General features: G+C 42.8%; 1 protein-coding gene across 1 annotated transcript in view; it reads left to right on the forward strand.

Moving 5' to 3' along the window:
* The window catches only part of PTPRG (protein tyrosine phosphatase receptor type G), a 429,887-nt gene extending 424,507 nt beyond the window's left edge, over nt 1-5,380 (forward strand). The window contains exons 28-29 of the mRNA XM_054160911.1: nt 2,830-2,965; nt 3,653-5,380. Coding sequence (XP_054016886.1) covers nt 2,830-2,965; nt 3,653-3,799 — 283 coding nt within the window. The 3' untranslated portion in view covers nt 3,800-5,380. The remainder of the gene's footprint in view (nt 1-2,829; nt 2,966-3,652) is intronic.
* The last annotated feature ends 14,696 nt before the right edge of the window (nt 5,381-20,076 follow it).

Raw genomic sequence — 20,076 nt, forward strand, 5'->3', positions numbered from 1 at the left:
AAATGGTGCCTGGGGCTGCAGCAAGTAGTTTTTCTCCCACCATCTCCTGCCATGCTAATGCACAGTGTAAGCTCTGTTGCCTTTTGCGAGCACTGATTAATTCCAGGCTTCTTTTAATATTCATGCTGTGGGTAGTCTGAAGTGAGGTTTTGCTACTCTTGCAGTATTTAAGATTATGTTTTACAAAATTAGAACCATTATTGATTTGGGCATTTCATGCTAGACCCAACCAAAAAAAAAAAAAAAAAAGCAATAATCAAAATCCCATTCCTACCAGTGCTGAGTCATTCTTTCTGTAAATTACTTTTTGGGTGTATTTGTCATATTCAATGATCTTCTTTTTCTGCCAAATACATAACGTGGATTCTGCTTTTCACTGGAGCCTAAGCAAATGTAGCTGCAAATGATCATTTCCCTTTTCTGCATGCAACAACTACATCACATAATCCACTAATAATTACAACTGCAGATTAATTCCAAATATATGAATTTGCAGACACTAATTTCGTGTGGTATTCAGGAAGTACATGGTGGGATGAACTTGATAACAACGTTTCAAAGATGTTCAGAAATTCCAACTTGAGGCAGTTGTCACGATCTTTAAATATAACTGCCCATATGTAGGCAACTAGATAAAGATTTGCTGCATAATTTTCCACCAGAAGAGCATTCAGATTGTTGGGAGCTGGAGGTTATCAGCCCAAGTAAAAATAAGGCCATTAGGCCCTCAGAGGCATTTAGTCGTGTCCTATCAGGCACATGCACTGTCCCTGTTGTGCTCTATCCCTGTAGCTGATCGGTCACAGCCAGCTATCTGGTGGCGCAGAAGCCCTGCTTCTCCTTCTATAAACTTTTCATCAAATACAGCAGATCTATTGTGATCTGATTTCTGCTTCCCATATCTAGGCAAATTGAGTTTCCAAAAATCATATGAAATTAAGTCAGCATATGTCACAATTTCCACAGGAATGCTGTAAAAAATCTGAATGGTAATCTTATGATACCAGATGGCATTGCAGCACTTGCTGATTATTTAAGTTTTCTTGTACAGTTCTCCAAACAGTTTACAGAGCAAGTCAGCATTGATGTTCCCTTTTACAGGTGGGGACATTTAGACACAGGTTTTCCTAAGTCACAGAGCACAGTCAGGACACAACTTTGGTCTCTGGAGTACTGGGAGAGCAGAGGAGAGCTGTGGCTCTTCAGAAACACTTACCAACCCTTGTTCACAGTATCACAGTATCACAGTATAACCAAGGTTGGAAGAGACCCCAAGGATCATCAAGTCCAACCTGTCCAAACAGACCTCACGACTAGACCATGGCACCAAGTGCCACGTCCAATCTCCCCTTGAACACCTCCAGGGACGGCGACTCCACCACCTCCCTGGGCAGCCCATTCCAATGACGAATGACTCGCTCAGTGAAGAACTTTTTCCTCACCTCGAGTCTAAACCTCCCCTGGCGCAGCTTGAGACTGTGTCCCCTTGTTCTGATGCTGGTTGCCTGGGAGAAGAGACCAACCCCTTCCTGGCTACAACCACCTTTCAGGTAGTTGTAGAGGGCAATGAGGTCACCCCTGATCCTTCTCTTCTCCAGGCTAAACAATCCCAGCTCCCTTAGCCTCTCCTCATAGGGCTTGTGCTCAAGGCCTCTCCCCAGCCTTGTTGCCCTTCTCTGGACACATTCAAGTGTCTCGATGTCCTTCTTAAACTGAGGGGCCCAGAACTGGACACAGTACTCAAGGTGTGGCCTAACCAATGCAGAGTACAGGGGCACAATGACCTCCCTGCTCCTGCTGGCCACACTGTTCCTAATACAGGCCAGGATGCCATTGGCCCTCTTGGCCACCTGGGCACACTGCTGGCTCATGTTTAGGCAGGTGTCAATCATCACCCCCAGGTCCCTCTCTGGCAGCTCTCCAGCCACTCTGACCCCAGCCTGTAGCTCTGCATGGGGTTGCTGTGGCCAAAGTGCAGCACCCGGCACTTGGACTTGTTCAATGCCATGCCATTAGACTCTGCCCATCTGGCCAGTTGGTCGAGGTCCCTCTGCAGAGCCTTTCTACCCTCTAACTGACTAACATCCATTCCCAACTTGTTGCTTAGGATCCTCTATCCCATGCCCCACAGCTGCACTCGTGATTCAGGCATGCCCACAGATTTAGCAGCAGTAAGATTTCTACCTGACCAGTATCTCAAGGACACATTGAGTTGTGCTCCTGATGAATAACCGTTGCTCAGGTTCTTAGGAAATGACAGCACAGCTCAACTCTTCAGAATCGGTAATGTCTCTTGGGTGCCCAGCTCAGGGATGCTGCCTTTTGCCAATGAATCAGACCTAAGGAAGACTTTGAGATGTGCCCCATTTGCTTGTAAGCACCTCATAGCCATGTTAGTTTTCTGTAATTGTCAGATGTGGAGGAAGAGGCAAAGTCTCATTTCTCTCTAATCGTTTATGTTTTGCTTGAGCTCCCACTAATGAATTTAAAATACACTCAGCTATAATGCAGATGCTTTCAGGACATGTGGCATGTGAGAAGTGATTTCAGTGTTGCACTCTGCAGGCTGGGTGTTTTCAAATGGCTCACGTTCTGCTGCTGATACAGTTCTTCGTACTGAATGCTGCGGATCTCCTGACGTGACTGGTGTACCATCAAATTTCTTCCATGAATTAAAATGACTGAAACTTAGCCAGTATGAAATAAGCATTTAATAGATACAGAGATGAACTGCAGCCATCAGATAAGACTACATCAATGTGTTGATGACTCTGTATTTGTGCTCATGTATGGTTCCAGGTAACTTAGCATTTTTGGGTGGTTTTGCAGGTATGGAGCTGTGTCAGCAGGAACGCTATGTGCCCTTACCACTCTGTCCCAGCAGCTGGAGAATGAAAATGCTGTTGATGTTTTCCAGGTGGCAAAGATGATAAATCTTATGCGGCCTGGAGTATTTACAGACATTGTAAGTCTTTAAATGGAATAGAAATGGGTAGTTTGCAAGGTTTTCATCTGAGACCAAAAGCATGGACTAAACCACACACTGCATATGTTATCAAGCCCTACTGCAACTGTACCAAGCAGAACCTTTGCACTTGGGCTGGTTTTTGTATAGTTGTCTTTTATAACGCACCTTAAACCCACACTGTAAGCCTTTGCTCTGCAGTTAAGCTTATTTCTTGTACAGCTGGGGCACCACTGTACAGGCAGCCCTAGCAGAGAATGACCTTTCAGCTTGTCGTCATCCCCTACCAGCCCTGTAAGTTAAGCTCTGCTATTGAAACCTGGCCCAGAGCTGCAAGGAGATAAAGCTTCTGCTGAGGGGCTGTTAACTCAGGGTACAGCAAGAGCAGCACCTTTGCCTCAGTGCATGGCTTTGCCAGCTCTGGGTCTGAGCTCTGGGCTTGGATGCTGTCCTGCCCTCCTGTAATGTTTAATAATGTATCAGGATATAATCTACCTAAAACTGGAGGTGTGGGGCTGACAGGGTTAAACTAGCCTAACAGAGGTAATTGCTCTGTAAGTCTTGTTCTTTGCTGTACGTATGCTTCTAGTAACGAATTTCCATGACCTTCCCTGGAAATGCCAAATTTAAGTGCCACTCATTTATGAACACTGAAAGGATTGAAATAACCTGTCCTTTCTTTTCCAGGAACAGTACCAGTTTCTTTATAAGGCAATGCTAAGCTTGGTCAGCACTAAGGAAAATGGAAACGGTCCCATGACACTGGACAAAAACGGTGCTGTGATGGCCAGTGATGAATCTGATCCCGCAGAAAGCATGGAGTCTCTTGTCTAATTGGAAACCTGAAAAGGCACTTAATTTGTAGAACTTCTGAAGACTGAGTGAACTTTTTTGAGGCCTTTTTTGCCAGACTCTAGGTTATACAATAACCCAATTACTTTTTTACACTGATAAAAGTTTTGATATTTATTTTTTGCCATTTTATGTCTTAATGGTATCCTACTGAGCATTTGCACCTCTGTTTATTTCACACAGTGAAACGCAATTTTATCTAGTTTGCACTATATGATCAGTGTTACTGCCTATAATATTCTAATACAAGACAAGCCCTGATGTGACATTCCATGACAACAAACATATGCTTTTTCTGTTTTGTCTAAATGCAGTGAAGTTTTGCTAACTACGGTGACCCTTGAATCTTAAATCTTGAATGCTAGGCCAGATGGATTCTTTCTACAACAGATACTGTACCCCCTCGTACCATATTTATTGTTTTAATGATCAAGTCACAGTTTTGGTAATGGTATTCTGCATTCCAGTGGAGTGGATGAGCAGTGTTCATCCTTTCTTGACAAAAGTGGCAGGTGATGATTAGCTACAGTGAAGGCGTAATAGCCTTGTGGAGCTGAAACAATTATTTCTGTATTGTTTCAAATTGCTGTTTTGTACACTTCCAGGCCTGAGACTTGCTTCACATGGAGTATATAAATTACCTCCAATCCAATTATGAATTAGATGCAATTCATATGTGGGACACAGTGATAGGTCTTGAGTTTACAGTGTCACAGTTCCCCCGTGTATTCAGAGAAAAACAATGACAATTTGAGAGTTTTGATGGGAAAATATTTTGGGTTTATTCTCCTCAGAGCCAGTACAGTGAGAAATTTATTACACCCCCAAATCAGACCTGTTTTCAGATACATTGAAGGTAGCAATATTTTACACTACTAAGCTATTCAATATTTTAAACACATTAATTTCCTTACTATTTCTTGACTATGACCTCACACCTAATGGTATGTTACATGATGACAGGCGTTTCTTAATTTCATAACTGTTAGATGCCATTTTTACAGGTGTGTAATTTTCATACTTTAGTGCTAAAACATAAAGTACTGATCCATATTTACTGGTGAAGCAAACTAATAAAAAAAAACTACCTATAAAGTTACATTCTCCCTCTTTTTTGTTTGCCAGACTAATTCTTTAGCACAAACTTAGCTTACTGTGTTTTCCCCTCCCGGACCAATAAAATGTTTTCCCCCCCGATTATATAAACAATTCAACTATGTTTTGGAGCATTTAAGTATACATCCTCGCTGGCTCCCTTTTGCTTTGTATTTGGGCACAATTCAACAAGGTCCATCCCTATTTAACAAAAGAAGTAAGCACATACTTGACCCTCCTGGAAATTAAAGCTAATCATGATCTTTGTAGCTCAGCTGAGTAGGGAAGGGTCATTGAATCCGCCTTGAGAAGGAAATGGTTGTTTCAACCGCCGTGATGTTTGGTATACAAATGAAGGCACTACTATCCCTTATATGACATTAGTATCTTTAATTTCAGCTGCACAAAACATACATTGTGATTTTTCAGCAGCTGTCAAAATGTTACAGCATTTTCTTCCTTATTTTTTTTCCCATTTAAATGTAAACCTACTAATTTTTGTCAATCCACTCTCGCTGCGATAGACATTTGGCAAGGCAAAACCCACTTCTTTTGTTGGAGGGGAGGGCAGGGAAGAAGCTAAGCTAAGAGAAAGGTTCTGTGCTTTTTCACACATAAGGAAGCTGAAAGCAAACTGCTTAAAGGTATATTAAGAGTAGGCGTTTTGGTTTGGAACCTCATGAGGTAACGAGCTGATACAGCCTTGCTGAGAGCAGAGGACTGTGCAGAATAGTATGTGCTAACATCTGGCCTTTTCTTTTTAATAAGGGAAAGATTTCCAAGTATGGATACACTTGATTAAATCCAGCATCAAAGTATTTAAGAATTCATCAGCAACCTATTACAGTCACCTTTCACTTCTCAGTTTGTTGAATCCCTCCATACAAGTGATCCAAATTACTGCTAATGCTGAACAGTACAATATATCCATGGTTTCAGTAAGGAAAATCCCATGTCCGGCACCAGCTATTCCAAATAAAAGATGCACAAAATGATTCAAAAGAATGCTCTGTACATTGCATCCGATTTGCAGCTGGGACAACCCACCACCGAGGAGGGAGTCAGTTAATGTCTGGTAGGGGTTAAGGCTCTCCAGTAGCTACACCCCAGTAATGAGAATTGCTTAAGTAAAGTTTCAAGTTCTGCTGCCTGGAAGGGCTGGAAGGTTTTGCTGAGTGGTCTCCTGGCCAGTATGCATCAGCGTTAAAGCTGGGGAGCCCCCCTTGTACTTCCAGTAGTGATCCTAGCCCTAGGCAATTCTGGCCGGTAGCACAAAGGGACTTTGATGAGTTGGATCACTTCAATCTGAAGTATTTAAGTTCCTGGGGAGGTGTAGGGAGAAGTTAAGAATTCAAACCCTGACAGGCACTAAGTGACACAAAGATTACTGCAGACATCAAGAGGGTTGGATTTGTTCAGTACTTTCAGCTGATTACTTTTCATTTCACTGGCATGATGGAAGATAACTGTGGTTCGTGACACGCTGCCTGAATATCCGTGGTTTAATCCCTTCCCTTCTCACAGTTTTTAAAAACCAGTGCAAGAAGGCTGTGGGGCTTGAACTTTGGTAGATGCTTTGGAAATCCATACATTTGCTTTGGCATTTTCCCACACCTGAAATGCCTGCTTGGGGGTTAATCCGTGGGGAAATAATTTACACTGATGTTCTGTGAGTTCTCCATGGATTTTTTTTTCTTAAGGAGGCTCAAGCTGTGTGTTAAGTGCTGTGCTGACAGTCAGATAGCCAATGGATGTTAGTGATGCATTAGGCTTGAAGTGGGTGAAGCTAGGAGTCACTCGTGAAGGTCAGGATTAAGAGCCAAATCTACCCTACTGCAAGCAGCTGCAGTTCTGCTCTCTTACATAGATTTGCACCCTTTCCCTGGGACTGAGTGAGACTGACAGAAGGAGCAAGTCTGTGCTCAGAGATGTGCACTCACAGAGCTCCACTGCGATGCTCTCATGAGAGTCTGACCAAAGTCCCTCCCTGTGCATTTTGCCACCTTGCTTTTGTCATACTGACACCCTCCACCCCCTCCCCCACACTGTACCACTCCATGGCATTCGATTGGGATGTCTTTCAAGCATCAGAAGTTCCCAGACAATGTGCAGGCCTGCAAACTAAGAGAACCTGAGTGTGTCCCATTGCCATAAAATATGGTCCTCAGCACCAGCCCTATGAAATGAGGACATGAAGGCCTGACATACACATGCACATCTGTCTACATTTAGCATTTTTCCATGTCTTGCATGTGTACTGCACCTGCAGACCATGTGAAAGGCATAAAAGGCTTCTGTGCATTGAGCCCAAAAGAGCAGCCAAGCTTTCCAAGATGGAATGCTTGGGAAGCTCCTGTGTCAACCTAATAGTTAAAATATTTGGGTGAAAGTCTCAGCCGGATGCCCCACCCTACAAACACTCCTTGGCATCAGTAGGCAGGTCGGGGAGAGGCAGCAGGACTGCTCAACTGTGCAGGCTAAGCACCGATTCTTCTGCAGGAACAAGGACTAAAGACCGTTAATTTTGAACAGCATTTGTCCGTAGTAGTTCACAGTCTCTGTTTCCAAATGTTCATTTAGAAGCAGGAAACACAAAAACCCAGCCCCCTTTAAATACTTCTCGTGTGTGACTGTTTCTGTCCTGTGGGTCTGTTCTAGGTTAGTGGAATCATTTACAGGATCTGCAAAATTATCAGTTGTGTTTTTCCAGGTTCTGACTGCTCAAATTGCTTGAACCCAGAGTGACACATTGGAACATTAGGAGAAGAATCTTTATGACACAGCACAACTGCCTTCTTATTAATCTTTTTTTTTTTTTTTAAGCTATTTTATTTAAAAGCTAAAAAAAAAAAAATATATAAATATCGATTCTACCAAAGATACATACTACTAATTCTCAGCAGAACAAAACCAACTTGATTTAAACAAAAAAAAAAAATGAAAGCTAGTTGTCTTAAAGATTTAGCAGTCTCGCTCAAATCCATGTCGTTTGACGTCAGATCTTGTGTTCTGAAGTTTATGTTCAAATGATGCCAGTGAATTTTTATATGATGGGAAAATGCCTATTTGTTAATCCACTGCAGTGGGGTTTTTTTCCCTTCTCTTGCCCCCTCCCCTCCTCCCCACCCCCCCACCCCCTTTTTTTTCCCCCCCTTACAGACGTAATTCAATTGTTACCCCTTTGCTGCTCTTCTCTTTGTTGCCATTCTAACGATGTGAACTACATTGGCTTTACTTATCAAAGGAGAAGGAATGCAAAAATAAAGAAAGAGAAGGAACTGTAATGAAGAGATTTGGCCTCTACTTTGTCTTAGCTGTTAAACTGTTTTTAGTGTTTTTGTTAACTCTTTGCAAAGGGAAGCCTTTTCTACAGAGGATAATTAATTTCAAGAACAAAGTCTTGAGTTTTAAGAGTAAACGTCTCCAAAAGAGGAGACAGTCAATTTTATACAACGTCACAACTCTCCAACATTTGGGGTAGTGACTTTTGTTTTCTTTTGGTAGAACATTTGAAACTAGCAAGCAGCCATTGTTTCTAAAGACCGAAGCGTTCACACCCGTGCTCCTGTTTTCATTTCCTCCATTTTTACAATAGCAAAGTCATTAAAAATTAAAGAAAAAAAAAAAGAAAAAAAAAAAACACAAAACCCTGTAAATATTTTGTTGCTTGGATAAGCATCTTCTGGGAACTTTGTATCTATGGTATATAATCATAGAATTTTATATTTTCATATAAAGCTAATTTTTTTCTAGTTTCACCTCCTTCCTAGTTCTGTGGTGGCTATGTGAAATACATACCTTCTGTGTACCCAGGTAGTGAGACACCATCATCACACTCCAAAAAAACAACAAAAACCCACGACAAAAAGGATTTCCACACATGTCATTTCTTTGGGGCAGTGATTGTGAAAGTTGGATCTAATTTTTTTTTTCTTTCTTTCTTTCTTTCTTTCCTCTCTTCTTTTTCTTTTTAATTCCATTGTCAGTGTGTGCAATAGGAGTTAGAGTTTAGCCAGTCACTGGATACGTTTGTCTCATTGATCCATTCACAAAAAGGAAACGACAGCAACAAAACAAAAAAAGGCAAAAACAGACAAAAAAAAAATAAAAATGTGGTGTTTGGTTTGGGGAGAGGGTGGGAGGGAGAATTTTGAGGGAGAAGTTTGGTTTGGTTTTTGTTTGGGGGGGGTTTTTGTAACTTGAAGAATCTTCTTTTTGTTATGTTAAACTATATCAAATCATTCTATTATAGTGTTATTTAATATGTAAATTGTATTGCTATACATAAAATAAAGTATGGTTTTTGATGTATTTACAGACTTCTTCCTTATTTGCATCAAATTCACACACAGAACAGATGCACGAGTCAGTATTTCATTGTCCCAGGCGTGCAGGAAGAATGATGAGATCCAAGGCCTGCTTTAATTAGATCTCAAATTTCCAAGCAATGCTCAGCTGGGAGCTGTCTCTCAGTCATTTGATGGTGGAGATCACTGTTCCTTTCTTAATTGTCTCCAACTATTTGAGAGCTGCAGGTAAACTCACTCCCTCTCCACTATGGTCCTCTCCTGTGGTGACCCATCAAAATCCCTTTTGGAAAGTGGATATCCCCCATTCAGAACTGGACCTCAGAGCCTGAGCTTTATTGCCAGTTCCTTTGGGTATGCCCTTCCTTATATCTAACTGGTTTATCAGCAGATGCCTGCCTGGAGGAACAGGGCCTTCCACCAAGCCACTGTCCACTGATGTATTGTGATAACCTTCATCTCCTCATGGCTCAACTGACCCCAGTGTTCTGGCAGGAAAAGCAAAAGAAGTCCTCATCCCCATCTCAGGCAGACTGGGAGAGAAGGGCAGGTTCCAAATCCCAGAGCTAAAGTAGCAGTTCTTCCTGCTGGGCCACATTAGCAGCCATACCCCCTACACACACCCCCTCACATCCGAGCCGAGAGATGTCAGCTTGTGGTGCTTTGCCACAAAATCCTGACAGCTCCACGTGCCACCTCCTGTCCTGCCCCTGCACTGAGTGCTTGCCTTACTTTTTGTTCCTCTTCTTCTGGGAAAAGCACGTGGGTGTGTGGATGTGTTCTTGTTCAGATCTGCTGCTGGCAGTGAGATACGGAGACACATCTATGGGCACAGCAGCTGCCTGGGCTCATGGAGCCTTCAGAAACAAGGCAGCATGCAGCCTCCAGAGCAAGACTCCGGCAATACCTGTACCACCAGCCTGCCCATGGACAAACTACACTAATGACTGAAACGGTTTGTTGACAGATTTGTTTGCAGGTTAGGATCAAAACACCATGCGCCAGCTGCCTTTTGTGTTTCTGCATTCTCACCTGTAAAGTTCTGACTTTGCTTGACTGGAAAAAAGGAGCAGAGGACACTAGATGGGGACTCCTGAAAAAGCCCCTGGATTTGCAGCATGCTTCCCTCAGCCCTTGCTTAGGTCACTGCCTCCCTGTGTTGCATTCCAGGAACAGCCCAACACTAGCTCATAGAGAGGATCTACCAACACTGCTGCTCCAGCAGCAAATGGACATGAAAGACAGGGAGCTGCCTCCCCGCCTGCCAAGCCTGTCCTGGGGGATGCTACGCCAGCACCCACTGCACGGCTCTCAGGGCAGGGACAGGCAGCTGGGGCTGGGAACCCAGGAAAGGCTTCTGTGCCCAGCTTGGCTGTCATGTCTCCACGGAGAAGATGGCAGCCCCTGCAAGTCCAGGTAGGTGGGTATATAGCACCTCATAACAATAGGATGGACAGAGCTTTGAGCAACCTGGTGTAGTTAAAGATGTCTCCTCTCACTGCAGAGGAGTTGGACTAGATGACCTTTAGAACTCCCTTCCAACCCAAACCATTCTATGATTCTGTGACCAGTAGGAGGAAAGCTGCTTAAATACCACTTGTACAGGAAGTGCCTGAAAGACAAAGCTGCTGGCAAGCTGAATGTGAGCCTGCTGCGAGAAAAAGACAAACAGGTCTGGCAGGCCTAACCTGGGACCAGGTAAGGAAACCCTCACAGCCTGCTCACAGCACATTTAAAACTGTCTCTTTTTGAGAGGAAGAGCCACACAGGAAAAAAAGTGAAATCTCAGTGGAGACAGGCAAAAGGAGAGCAACAGGAATGGTCAGTGATCTGGAAACCCTCTGAACACAGGCAGGAGGAACTGGGACATTGCCTAGGGGAATGATACAGAGAGAGGTGGCCTGGGAGATGGTGGGAGCAGAGGAGAGGCTGTGGGGCTTGTCTCCTGACATTTAAAACACCACTCCTGAAGAAAGGGTGTCGTCTCAAGCTGCACCAGGGGATGTTTAGGCTCGAGGTGAGGAGAAAGTTCTTCACAGAGAGAGTTGTTAGCTGTTGGAATGTGCTGCCCAGGGAGGTGGTGGAGTCACCGTCCCTGGAGGTGTTCAAGAGGGGATTGCACGTGGCACTTGGTGCCATGGATTAGTAGTCATGAGGTCTTGGGTGACAGGTTGAACTTGATGATCTTTGAGGTTTTTTCCAGCCTTATTGATTCTATGATTCTATGATCTTCCTACATCTTTGGTGTGTATGACAAGAAATAGTGCTTGAACAGCCACAAGGAAGGTAGGTACTGGACAGTAGAAACATCACCCAGGACAGTGATGCAACAAAAGAAGATTTCTCTGTAGCAGCTACAAAGATCAGGACAACCCAAGGCAGCCCCTTAAATGAAAAAAATAATTGTGTTTTCAATAGATAGCAGCAGCTCTGAGGGGGAGCCCTCACCCTGCTGCCCGGTCATCATGTGCCTGTCCTACATCTGCAGCAAGGGTGGCTGTTCCTCTCTAAGTTACCCTCATAAGCAGCTCCCTGAACTGCAAATAAATGCAGTGAGTTGTTTGCTCTGTGAGTCCCTGCTCCACCTGAGCTGTCTTGATGAGCAACAAAGGTGACCATGGAGGACAGGAGAAAAGGCAAAGCCTTGGAGAAAGTGCTTGAATTCTGTGCTTATGCTGACAAAGAGGCCTGGCTGAGACCTACATCCAGTGACAACATGTAGCAAGTAGTTCATTAATACTTTTGGCAACGAAGATATGATTTACCCACACTTCCCACTACTAGCAACATGCCTGAATTAATTGGTGCTACCAGGAGACCCCAACTACTTCTGCAATAAATAGCTAATGAGTTCAGCCTTTAAGGCTTCCTGAGGCTGCTAGCAGTCATGCTAAGCAGGCACAAATAATAGCAGCATTTCTCCTCAATGAGTTCAAATGCCAGGAGGTCTACTTTCAAGACCTTTTGCGACATAAAAATAATTTCGATCAACGGTTTGTTCCCAGACCTATTACTCAGCTACTTCAAGCTCCACGAAGTGCTTCATGCACTGTCGTGTCACCCCCACCTGCTGGCAGTTGCCTTATTGATCACTTGTGGTTTCTTGTTCCCCCTTTGCTGCCAACCAATGTTTCTGATGTCTTTCTGTCTTTGTAATGCTTTAAGAAGCAACACTTCACAAAGCAATCTTTCCTGACACTGTGTTCAATTAATCTGACAGTCACTGGGCTCGATTTTCTTTTCTAAAGTTGTTATCTTCCTTATGTCTTGAAATCCTTGTTTAGGAGTTGATGCCTGCCTTGCTGGTGGTTTATGTTATGCTTTTGAATTTTGAAAAGATTCTGCATTTGTTCCATGTCTCTGATGGGAGCAGTTTCCAATATTTCATATTTCACTGCCATTGTGTCCATGAACCATGCTTTCTGTTTGGCTCATCATTTCTGTCACCCCCAAACTCAAACTGTGCTGGTCATATGTCCCATATCACAGGATATTCTTGCACAAAATCTAATAATGAATGCTTTGTTCCTTGATCTAAGGAGCTGCTGACAGAGAGAGTTTCTGAGTCAACATCAGAAGAAAGCCAGAAGGTAAGTGTCTTTTGTCTTGGAAGGATACCATTATTGGCTGGAAGCCCAAGGTTTGATAGAAGGGAATGTGGCACAACCCTCCACCAGCTGTTTTCCTGGTTTCTTATGATTTTAAATTATGTCCCATCAGAAAAAGTGAGGGCCAGCCACCTCCTATGTAATGTAGTTGGTTTTCTGCACTGTTTAGGATCAATGGGTCCCACCTTTCTCTGGGTTCATCAGGGGATGATGCCAGGAGCCTGGAGTGAGTACAGCACTCGGGCTTTTCCTACACATGAATCTGGCCTAGAAAAGGCTTGAAACAGCTGATGACTCTGGGCATAGGCATCATGTGCATACAGAAGGTGATGTGCAGCCTTGTTAGCTGGTGTCACGCTAGCCCTCGGAAGCTAGACATGAGACACTGAGGCAACAGAAGGAACCTCCAGATAAACCCCAGACAGTGTAAGAAATCTAGTATCAGCTCTTAAAAAAATACTTTCACATCCTGCTAGAGAAACTGTGGCTTCTCAGCCACACATCACAGACACCAGTCCCTCTGTGCACCATCCATTGCCCAACTGCCTGCCCCATCTCCGTGTTCTGTTATGGAGCATGTGACAACTCCAGCAGCTACCTAGCTGGAAACAGCAGTAACATCTGACCTGCTCATTTGCTATCCAATTACACCAGCTTCACACTGGGTAATCAGTAGGCTGTGCGGGACATAGATGAAGACTTGATAGTCTGGCAGAGAAAGAAATCCACATGTCCCACAGTCACTTATGGTGTTCAGCATGTTCTCATCTGTTGGTCGAGGTGCTTCCTTCTCACAGACTTTAAGTGAGGCATCAAATACTGGTGACAGTGACAATCACCATGTAGAACAGAGAATGCTATTTCAAATAAGATCCATTTGGCACAGGGCACAGCAAGAGTTGTAGTTCAATATCAGAGCTCTGAGATGCTGCATGCTCTTCCTTTCTGAGAGAGAGGAAAGACTGCAATCCTCTTCAATTCCTTGCTGAGAAGGAAAAGCAAGGCATGAACCGTTAAGCTTGATTGCAGGATAAAAATGAGGTCTTCAGTGTTCTCTCAGTCAGTGCATGGGAGGAAAATTGTGATCTCTTAAAGAAAGTCTGGCTGTATCCTCTCTGCAAAGAGGTTTCTTCATGGAGCACAAGAGGGATGGAATGGGAGTGTCCTGCATGTACTAGATAAATGAGCAATTTTCTGTAACAAGGTGCTTATCAGGTTTCATCAGCAGACAATCAAGAAGAATAGAAAACCACAGAAAAACAATAAATTGAGGCCTTCATTGCATGTAGTCTGATGGGACCATCAGCACCACACAGCTTCACCCTCCAGGAATTTTTCCTAACACTCAAATCATTACAGGTATTGGCTCAGTGTCAGAACTGCTGGATGAACTCTGAGTCCAATCATCAGATAACATTCTGATTCTAAGCTGTAGTTTTAATCTAAAGTATCATTTAATGTCATTTAAATGACATATAATTTCATTCATGACATTGTGAATTGACATTTGTAGAGATCATCAAGTTGCAGAACATCCAGCATCTTCAAATGCCGTGGGTGTGACAGTGGCCAAAGCAAGCTCTTGGCTATTATGGCTGTAATAGCAAGCTGTAACGAGGGTGAGCTATTTAACACTTTATTTAGCTGGGTATAGAAAGATTGTCACACTTTGCAACTAGAAAAGGATGTCCTTAGTTTTGCTTAATACTAACCTTCAAAATGAAAAACACCATTAGAGGGGGAAAAAAATATCATGAAAGACTCTAAAAAGTTCAGCAACTGAAGGGTTCTGCCTTATGAATTTTAGTGCTTTAAGTAAGCTTCCTTATTACTTAAATCCAATTTTCTACATAGCCTCTTACTTTGAGCCTGTTAGACTTACGTTATGCCTTTGCCTGAAAGTCTCCTAGTGACCTGTAAATTGATTGCAGCCTGTGAAATTGCCCATAAATACATCTCTCCTCTTTTTTTCCCTCTTTTCCTTCTTTTTTTTTTTTTCTGAGATAAAAAGGATGCAGGTGGATTCTCTAATATCAGGCTATAGATCCTGTATGCACCTAAGAAATGCTACTGACCTCCTAGCAATGATATTGCTCTGAAATCTGTAGGCTCTTATCATAGAATCATAGAATCAATAAGGTTGGAAAAGACCTCAAAGATCATCAAGTCCAACCTGTCACCCAACACCTCATGACTAACTAAACCATGGCTTCAAGCACCATGTCCAATCCCTTTTTGAACACTGCCAGGGATGGTGATTCCACCACCTCCCTGGCCATTCCAATGGCCGACAACTCTTTTTATGAAGAACTTTCTCCACACCTCCAACCTAAACTTCCCCTGGTGCAGTTTGAGACTGTGTCCTCTTGTTCTGGTGCTGATTGCCTGGGAGAAGAGACCAACCCTCTCCTGGCTACAACCTCCCTTCAGGTAGTTGTAGACAGCAATAAGGTCTCCCCTGAGCCTCCTCTTCTCCAAGCTAAACAACCCCAGCTCCCTCAGCCTCTCCTCGCAGGGCTTGTGCTCGAGGCCTCTCCCCAGCCTCATTGCCCTCCTCTGGACGTGTTCAAGAGTCTCAATGCCCTTCTCAAATTGAGGGCCCCAGAACTGGACACAGGACTCAAGGTGTGGCCTAATCTTACATGATTGAAGCTCAGATCGCTGAATTAGTTCATACTGCCATTATGCAACAAAAACTTGAAATTCTTCTCAGTCTTTGCTCTTTTTCATCACAAGTACATTTGCAATATGCAGGGGTTTATTCATCTGATAGGTTTACATATCTCACAGCAGTCTACTGTGTAACACATTTGTAAAGAATGAAGTTCACCACAAGCTTACCTAATTGGTTTCATGCAGGATATCAGTACAGTTTTACAACATTTGTGTTTTTAACACCATTTTAAACACAAAAATAACACATTGGGTTTTTCTGTTTTAACACCATTTACATGTGTTAAAACAACGTTCTGTAATTTTCTTGCAGTGGAAGAACTCCACAATAGCAGAGTGTTACTGCAAGCTTTCATGTCATTGTGTCTTCATAACAGTCACCCAGTGAACAGGGAGAGCATTTTATGAGCGTGTTAGGAAGAAAAACTGATCCAAGCTAACCTGGTCAGATGAGCAGACTCTTCTCTCTGTGCCAAAATTCTCCTCCTAATTCCCCAGCTTGAGTCATGGGCGCCTGATCCTCCAAGGCTCAGCACCTTCCAGTCCCCAGCAAAGATCAATGACTGCTCTCTGATTCATCAGCTTTAATGGTTTCTGAAACATGTTGTGCTGCTGTCCTCAGGAATCAGGAAGATTAAGTACGTAACTGCCAAAAAAAATACATTAAAATGGAGTTTGTCACATAAAAGATATGACAAAAAGAAAAAGAGTATGCTCCAAAATGTCAAGCAAAAAGAACATGGTGATTTAGTATAAATGACATCAAGTTGTTCAAATTACACCCAAGTTCACAAATAAAGGCTATTCATAGGCCCTCCCCACCCTCACTTTTTATGCCTTTATTTCTCCATGTGAGCCTTGGTTTTAAGATCCTGCCACTACATATTCCTGGAAGTGAGACCATGTTCCACAGTACTATAAAGCTAATTTTGCAAATTGATCATAAAATCACAGATACACGGCATAAAATATTGACCCAGTCCAAGATCCTCCTGGTGGTTTCCAGTTTGCTAAAAAAAGAGTTGTTTTGGGGCACTTGTATCCCCACTGACTTTACACCAGATAAAGAAAATCCATTCTCCCACAAATGGCATAAACCCCACCACTTAGGGTGCTTTGACCAGGTATTTGTTATTACCAGGCACTTAATCACAGCAGTGAACAGCCCTGAGCAGGGCTAATGAGCACATAGCCATTCCTGCCCAAACCTTCTGCCTGAATCTCTCACCCTCTCTTCTTCCTCAGATTATACAGTGGTCCCTTTACAAAATAGAGAGCAAAGTCTCATTATGTTATTTCCTTCTTAGTAAGTCCTAAAAAACATGTCCCAAAAAGTTAATATTAACTTTGGCAATTGGATTCTTTGCCTTTGGAGCTCTTATTCTATATTCTGCCTGTGCTTATAGAGATTTCAATCTTTATTGATTTTTCCTGTGCCCCCTCTCTGCATTCTTCCTAGGCAGCACAATGCATTAACTTTCCATATAATGAATATTCCTGTTTGGTTCTGTACTCTGAAATACACCCTTCTCTGAATGAGATTTCACCACTCTGCATTGCTGATTTTCAGCTGCATGCCACAGTCCATGTTTTTCATAGGCTGGGAACACCAAAAGAGCCCTTTAGACCCAGAGGTCTGCCTTTTAACACAATCACTGTTGTATTGGGGGAGAGGGGGTGAAGAGGAGACTCTTTATACTTTTTTAGGCTAGTTCCAGCAATAAAATTATTAAAGTGATTTTCCACCTTATAAGAAAGCTACCTGATGATGATATTGTTCCTGCCTTTTAAACTAATTTTATCTCAATATGGTACATTTGCAGTCATCATAATCCTATTGTGGCATGTTATTCCCAGTATAATGACTGAAAATGCTATTGCTTGGGGGAAGGGGTTTGTTCTGGTTTTTCTGGGTTCAGGGTTTTTTCCTACTTAATTTTATCTACTGCTATAATATCAGAAGATAAGCCAATTTATTCACTAAAATCCTTCCTGTTCATTCCTCTGTTGACTTGGTTTCTGCTGAAGGATACAAGGTGAAGGATACTTTTGCAAAGCGATATGAAGAAAGACCTGCAGTTATTCTGCTAAAGACCAGTTGCATACACACAGGTGTCTGTCCCAGCCACAGTGCAGAGCAGGTAGCATCACTGCAGTTCAGCTTCTCATAGAGGATGAGAATATGTACAGAGAGAGCTGTAAAGCTATAAAGTCAGCTCCTCCATACTGGGTTTGGAACTCTATGGCGCTAAATCCATAGCCTCTCTAGGGTGGCATCTCAACAGCACTGGGGAACATTGTAGCCTTCCAGAACTGAATGGCTCAAGACCTCTCAATTAAAGAATTCCAGGTATTTTATTTTTACTCTTAACTTTTTGCTGGATGTTAAAAACTAATTTTCAACTTGTGTAAAACAGGATGATAACTGGTTTCACACCATGTCATGACAACAATTGCAGCTTACACTATAGCACAAAAGCACTATTTTGAGTCCCAGACTTGAGGCAATTCAGAAGTTAACAAGTTTCAGGAGAGTGCAATCTTAGCCTTCCTGAAATTATGATCTTTGTGTTAGACACACAACCCCCAAAGTCTTTCTCAGCTATCCACGTGAACTTGAGATCTAAGGTAGGTGTGAGGTACTTGGTGACCAGGGTGGCACAGGAGGCCATTGCTCCACTTAGATATGTAGTTCTTCACCCATAGTTAGGGGGTATACTTTGATTAATATAGAATGGTCATTGCTGGGGGATAACTTCCAGAAGATGTCATTTCATGCAACCAAATTCGCTTGCACAGCAGTTCTGTGCACTGATGTAACTGTGGGGTTTTCTCGTGGAACCATTATTGCCCCTGCCCAGCTCGAAAACTGAGCTTCCTAAAATTGCAGCAGTAGAAGAAAAATACATTTCTCTCCCCCCTTGCACATGAGTTCCTGTTGACACATTTCCTATTTACAGAAGGATCTTGTCAAGTATAAGGAAGTGCTGAAAGACAAAACAGTATTTAAACAGTATTTACAAAGAGATCTCATATTCTGTGCCCATTACTGCCATGTTTTGTATTAAACTTAGTTTTACAACAGCAAGAATTGAATTAACAGATAGTTTCACAAATAGCTCTCAATTGTTATCTGTGATTACAGAGTTCAGCAGGTTGATTATTACTGCAATAGAGCATCAGCTGCTGATGATCTTGTAACCCATGTTATTCTTATCTGTTAGGTGCTCATATTATCTATTAATAATTTACAAACTAGCCTCATTATAAGGTTGCAGCATGGGCTGCGACAGAATACAGCACGGTACTCAAGCGCTAAGAAGTTTCCCTGTGCTGCTAATCCCAGCTTCATTATGCATTCCTTGTTTAAATGTTCCTATAAGCTGTTGATATTCTGGAGGGCTCTGCTTCTTCCCAGGATGTAGTTATCAATAATCCATGGTATTGCATTTGCTCACATGGTAAGTGATGGCTATAGCAGAAGCTTTGCTCTTGATGTCAGATTGGAATAGACAGATTTGGGAACAAGACCGAGAGCTTGCTAACAGTTTTCAGAGTCAATAAAGCTCTACATAGGTTTGAGGTCTGAGGGCAGTGGTGAGGCCATAGACATGGTCATCTCTGCTCTCATTCCTATCTTTGAGATGGTACCTTCAATCCTCCTTTTGCAGGAGTTCTGTCTAGTGCCTGAAGACACAGCTTTTTCAACAGTACACTAAACCATGTTCCCCATCCATGCTGGCCATGGTCTTAATAGATTTATTTCTCTAAGATGGTCAGAACAAAAAGTACTAAACCTACAAACTGAAGCACTTTCTGTAAAATGGATGGAGAAATTGCCAAAAAAGGACTGAAGGACTGGAGGTGGTTCTTCTGATTTGTATGTACAGAGGATGGAAAACCAGGGGGGGAGCGGGGAGAGAAAGGTGACTTCTGCTCAAGTCTTTCATTTTTTACACCAGTCACTTCCTGGTGCTATCTAAATAGCAGAGCAGCTGCTTTTGTTCTTTTTAATTTTTTTTTACAAAGCCCTCTGTACTTGAATGTTTTTTGCCAGTTCTCCCTCACAAGGTGAAGTGCAAACACTGGCAACCGTGAGCTTTCAGCTGCAGTACCTGACTTTGTGAAAATGAACAGCAGAGCTGGGTAGAGTAGGTTGTTCACAAAAGGAGTAGCATAGCGTGGTGCACACGTGCTTGTTAAAATCCATTTTTCTGAATTCATGACAGCACATCTTTCCTTGGAGCCCCTTCAGGCAAAAGACACTCAGGGCATCCAGGAAGAGCAGCTGGTCTGGGCAGATTCTCAGGGCAAAAATCTGGGCTTTACTGAAGCCACTGCCAAAGTTCCTTTTGACTTTAGCAGAGCCAAGATTTTACTGTCACCTTATCACTAAATCTTGGCTTTCAGCATTACTGCACATTTTCCTGAGCAATTTTAGGCACATCTATTTCAGTCTTCTGACAAAGATATTTATGATGACTAGTAATTATTCTTTTGTAGTAGCATCCTGGGACCTTAGCTGTGGACCCATGTGCATCAGCAGCAGCAGTGTGTGGATGCATAATAAAGAGAC

The sequence above is a fragment of the Dryobates pubescens genome, chromosome 1 (genome assembly GCF_014839835.1).
Source record: "Dryobates pubescens isolate bDryPub1 chromosome 1, bDryPub1.pri, whole genome shotgun sequence".
NCBI lineage: Eukaryota > Metazoa > Chordata > Aves > Piciformes > Picidae > Dryobates > Dryobates pubescens.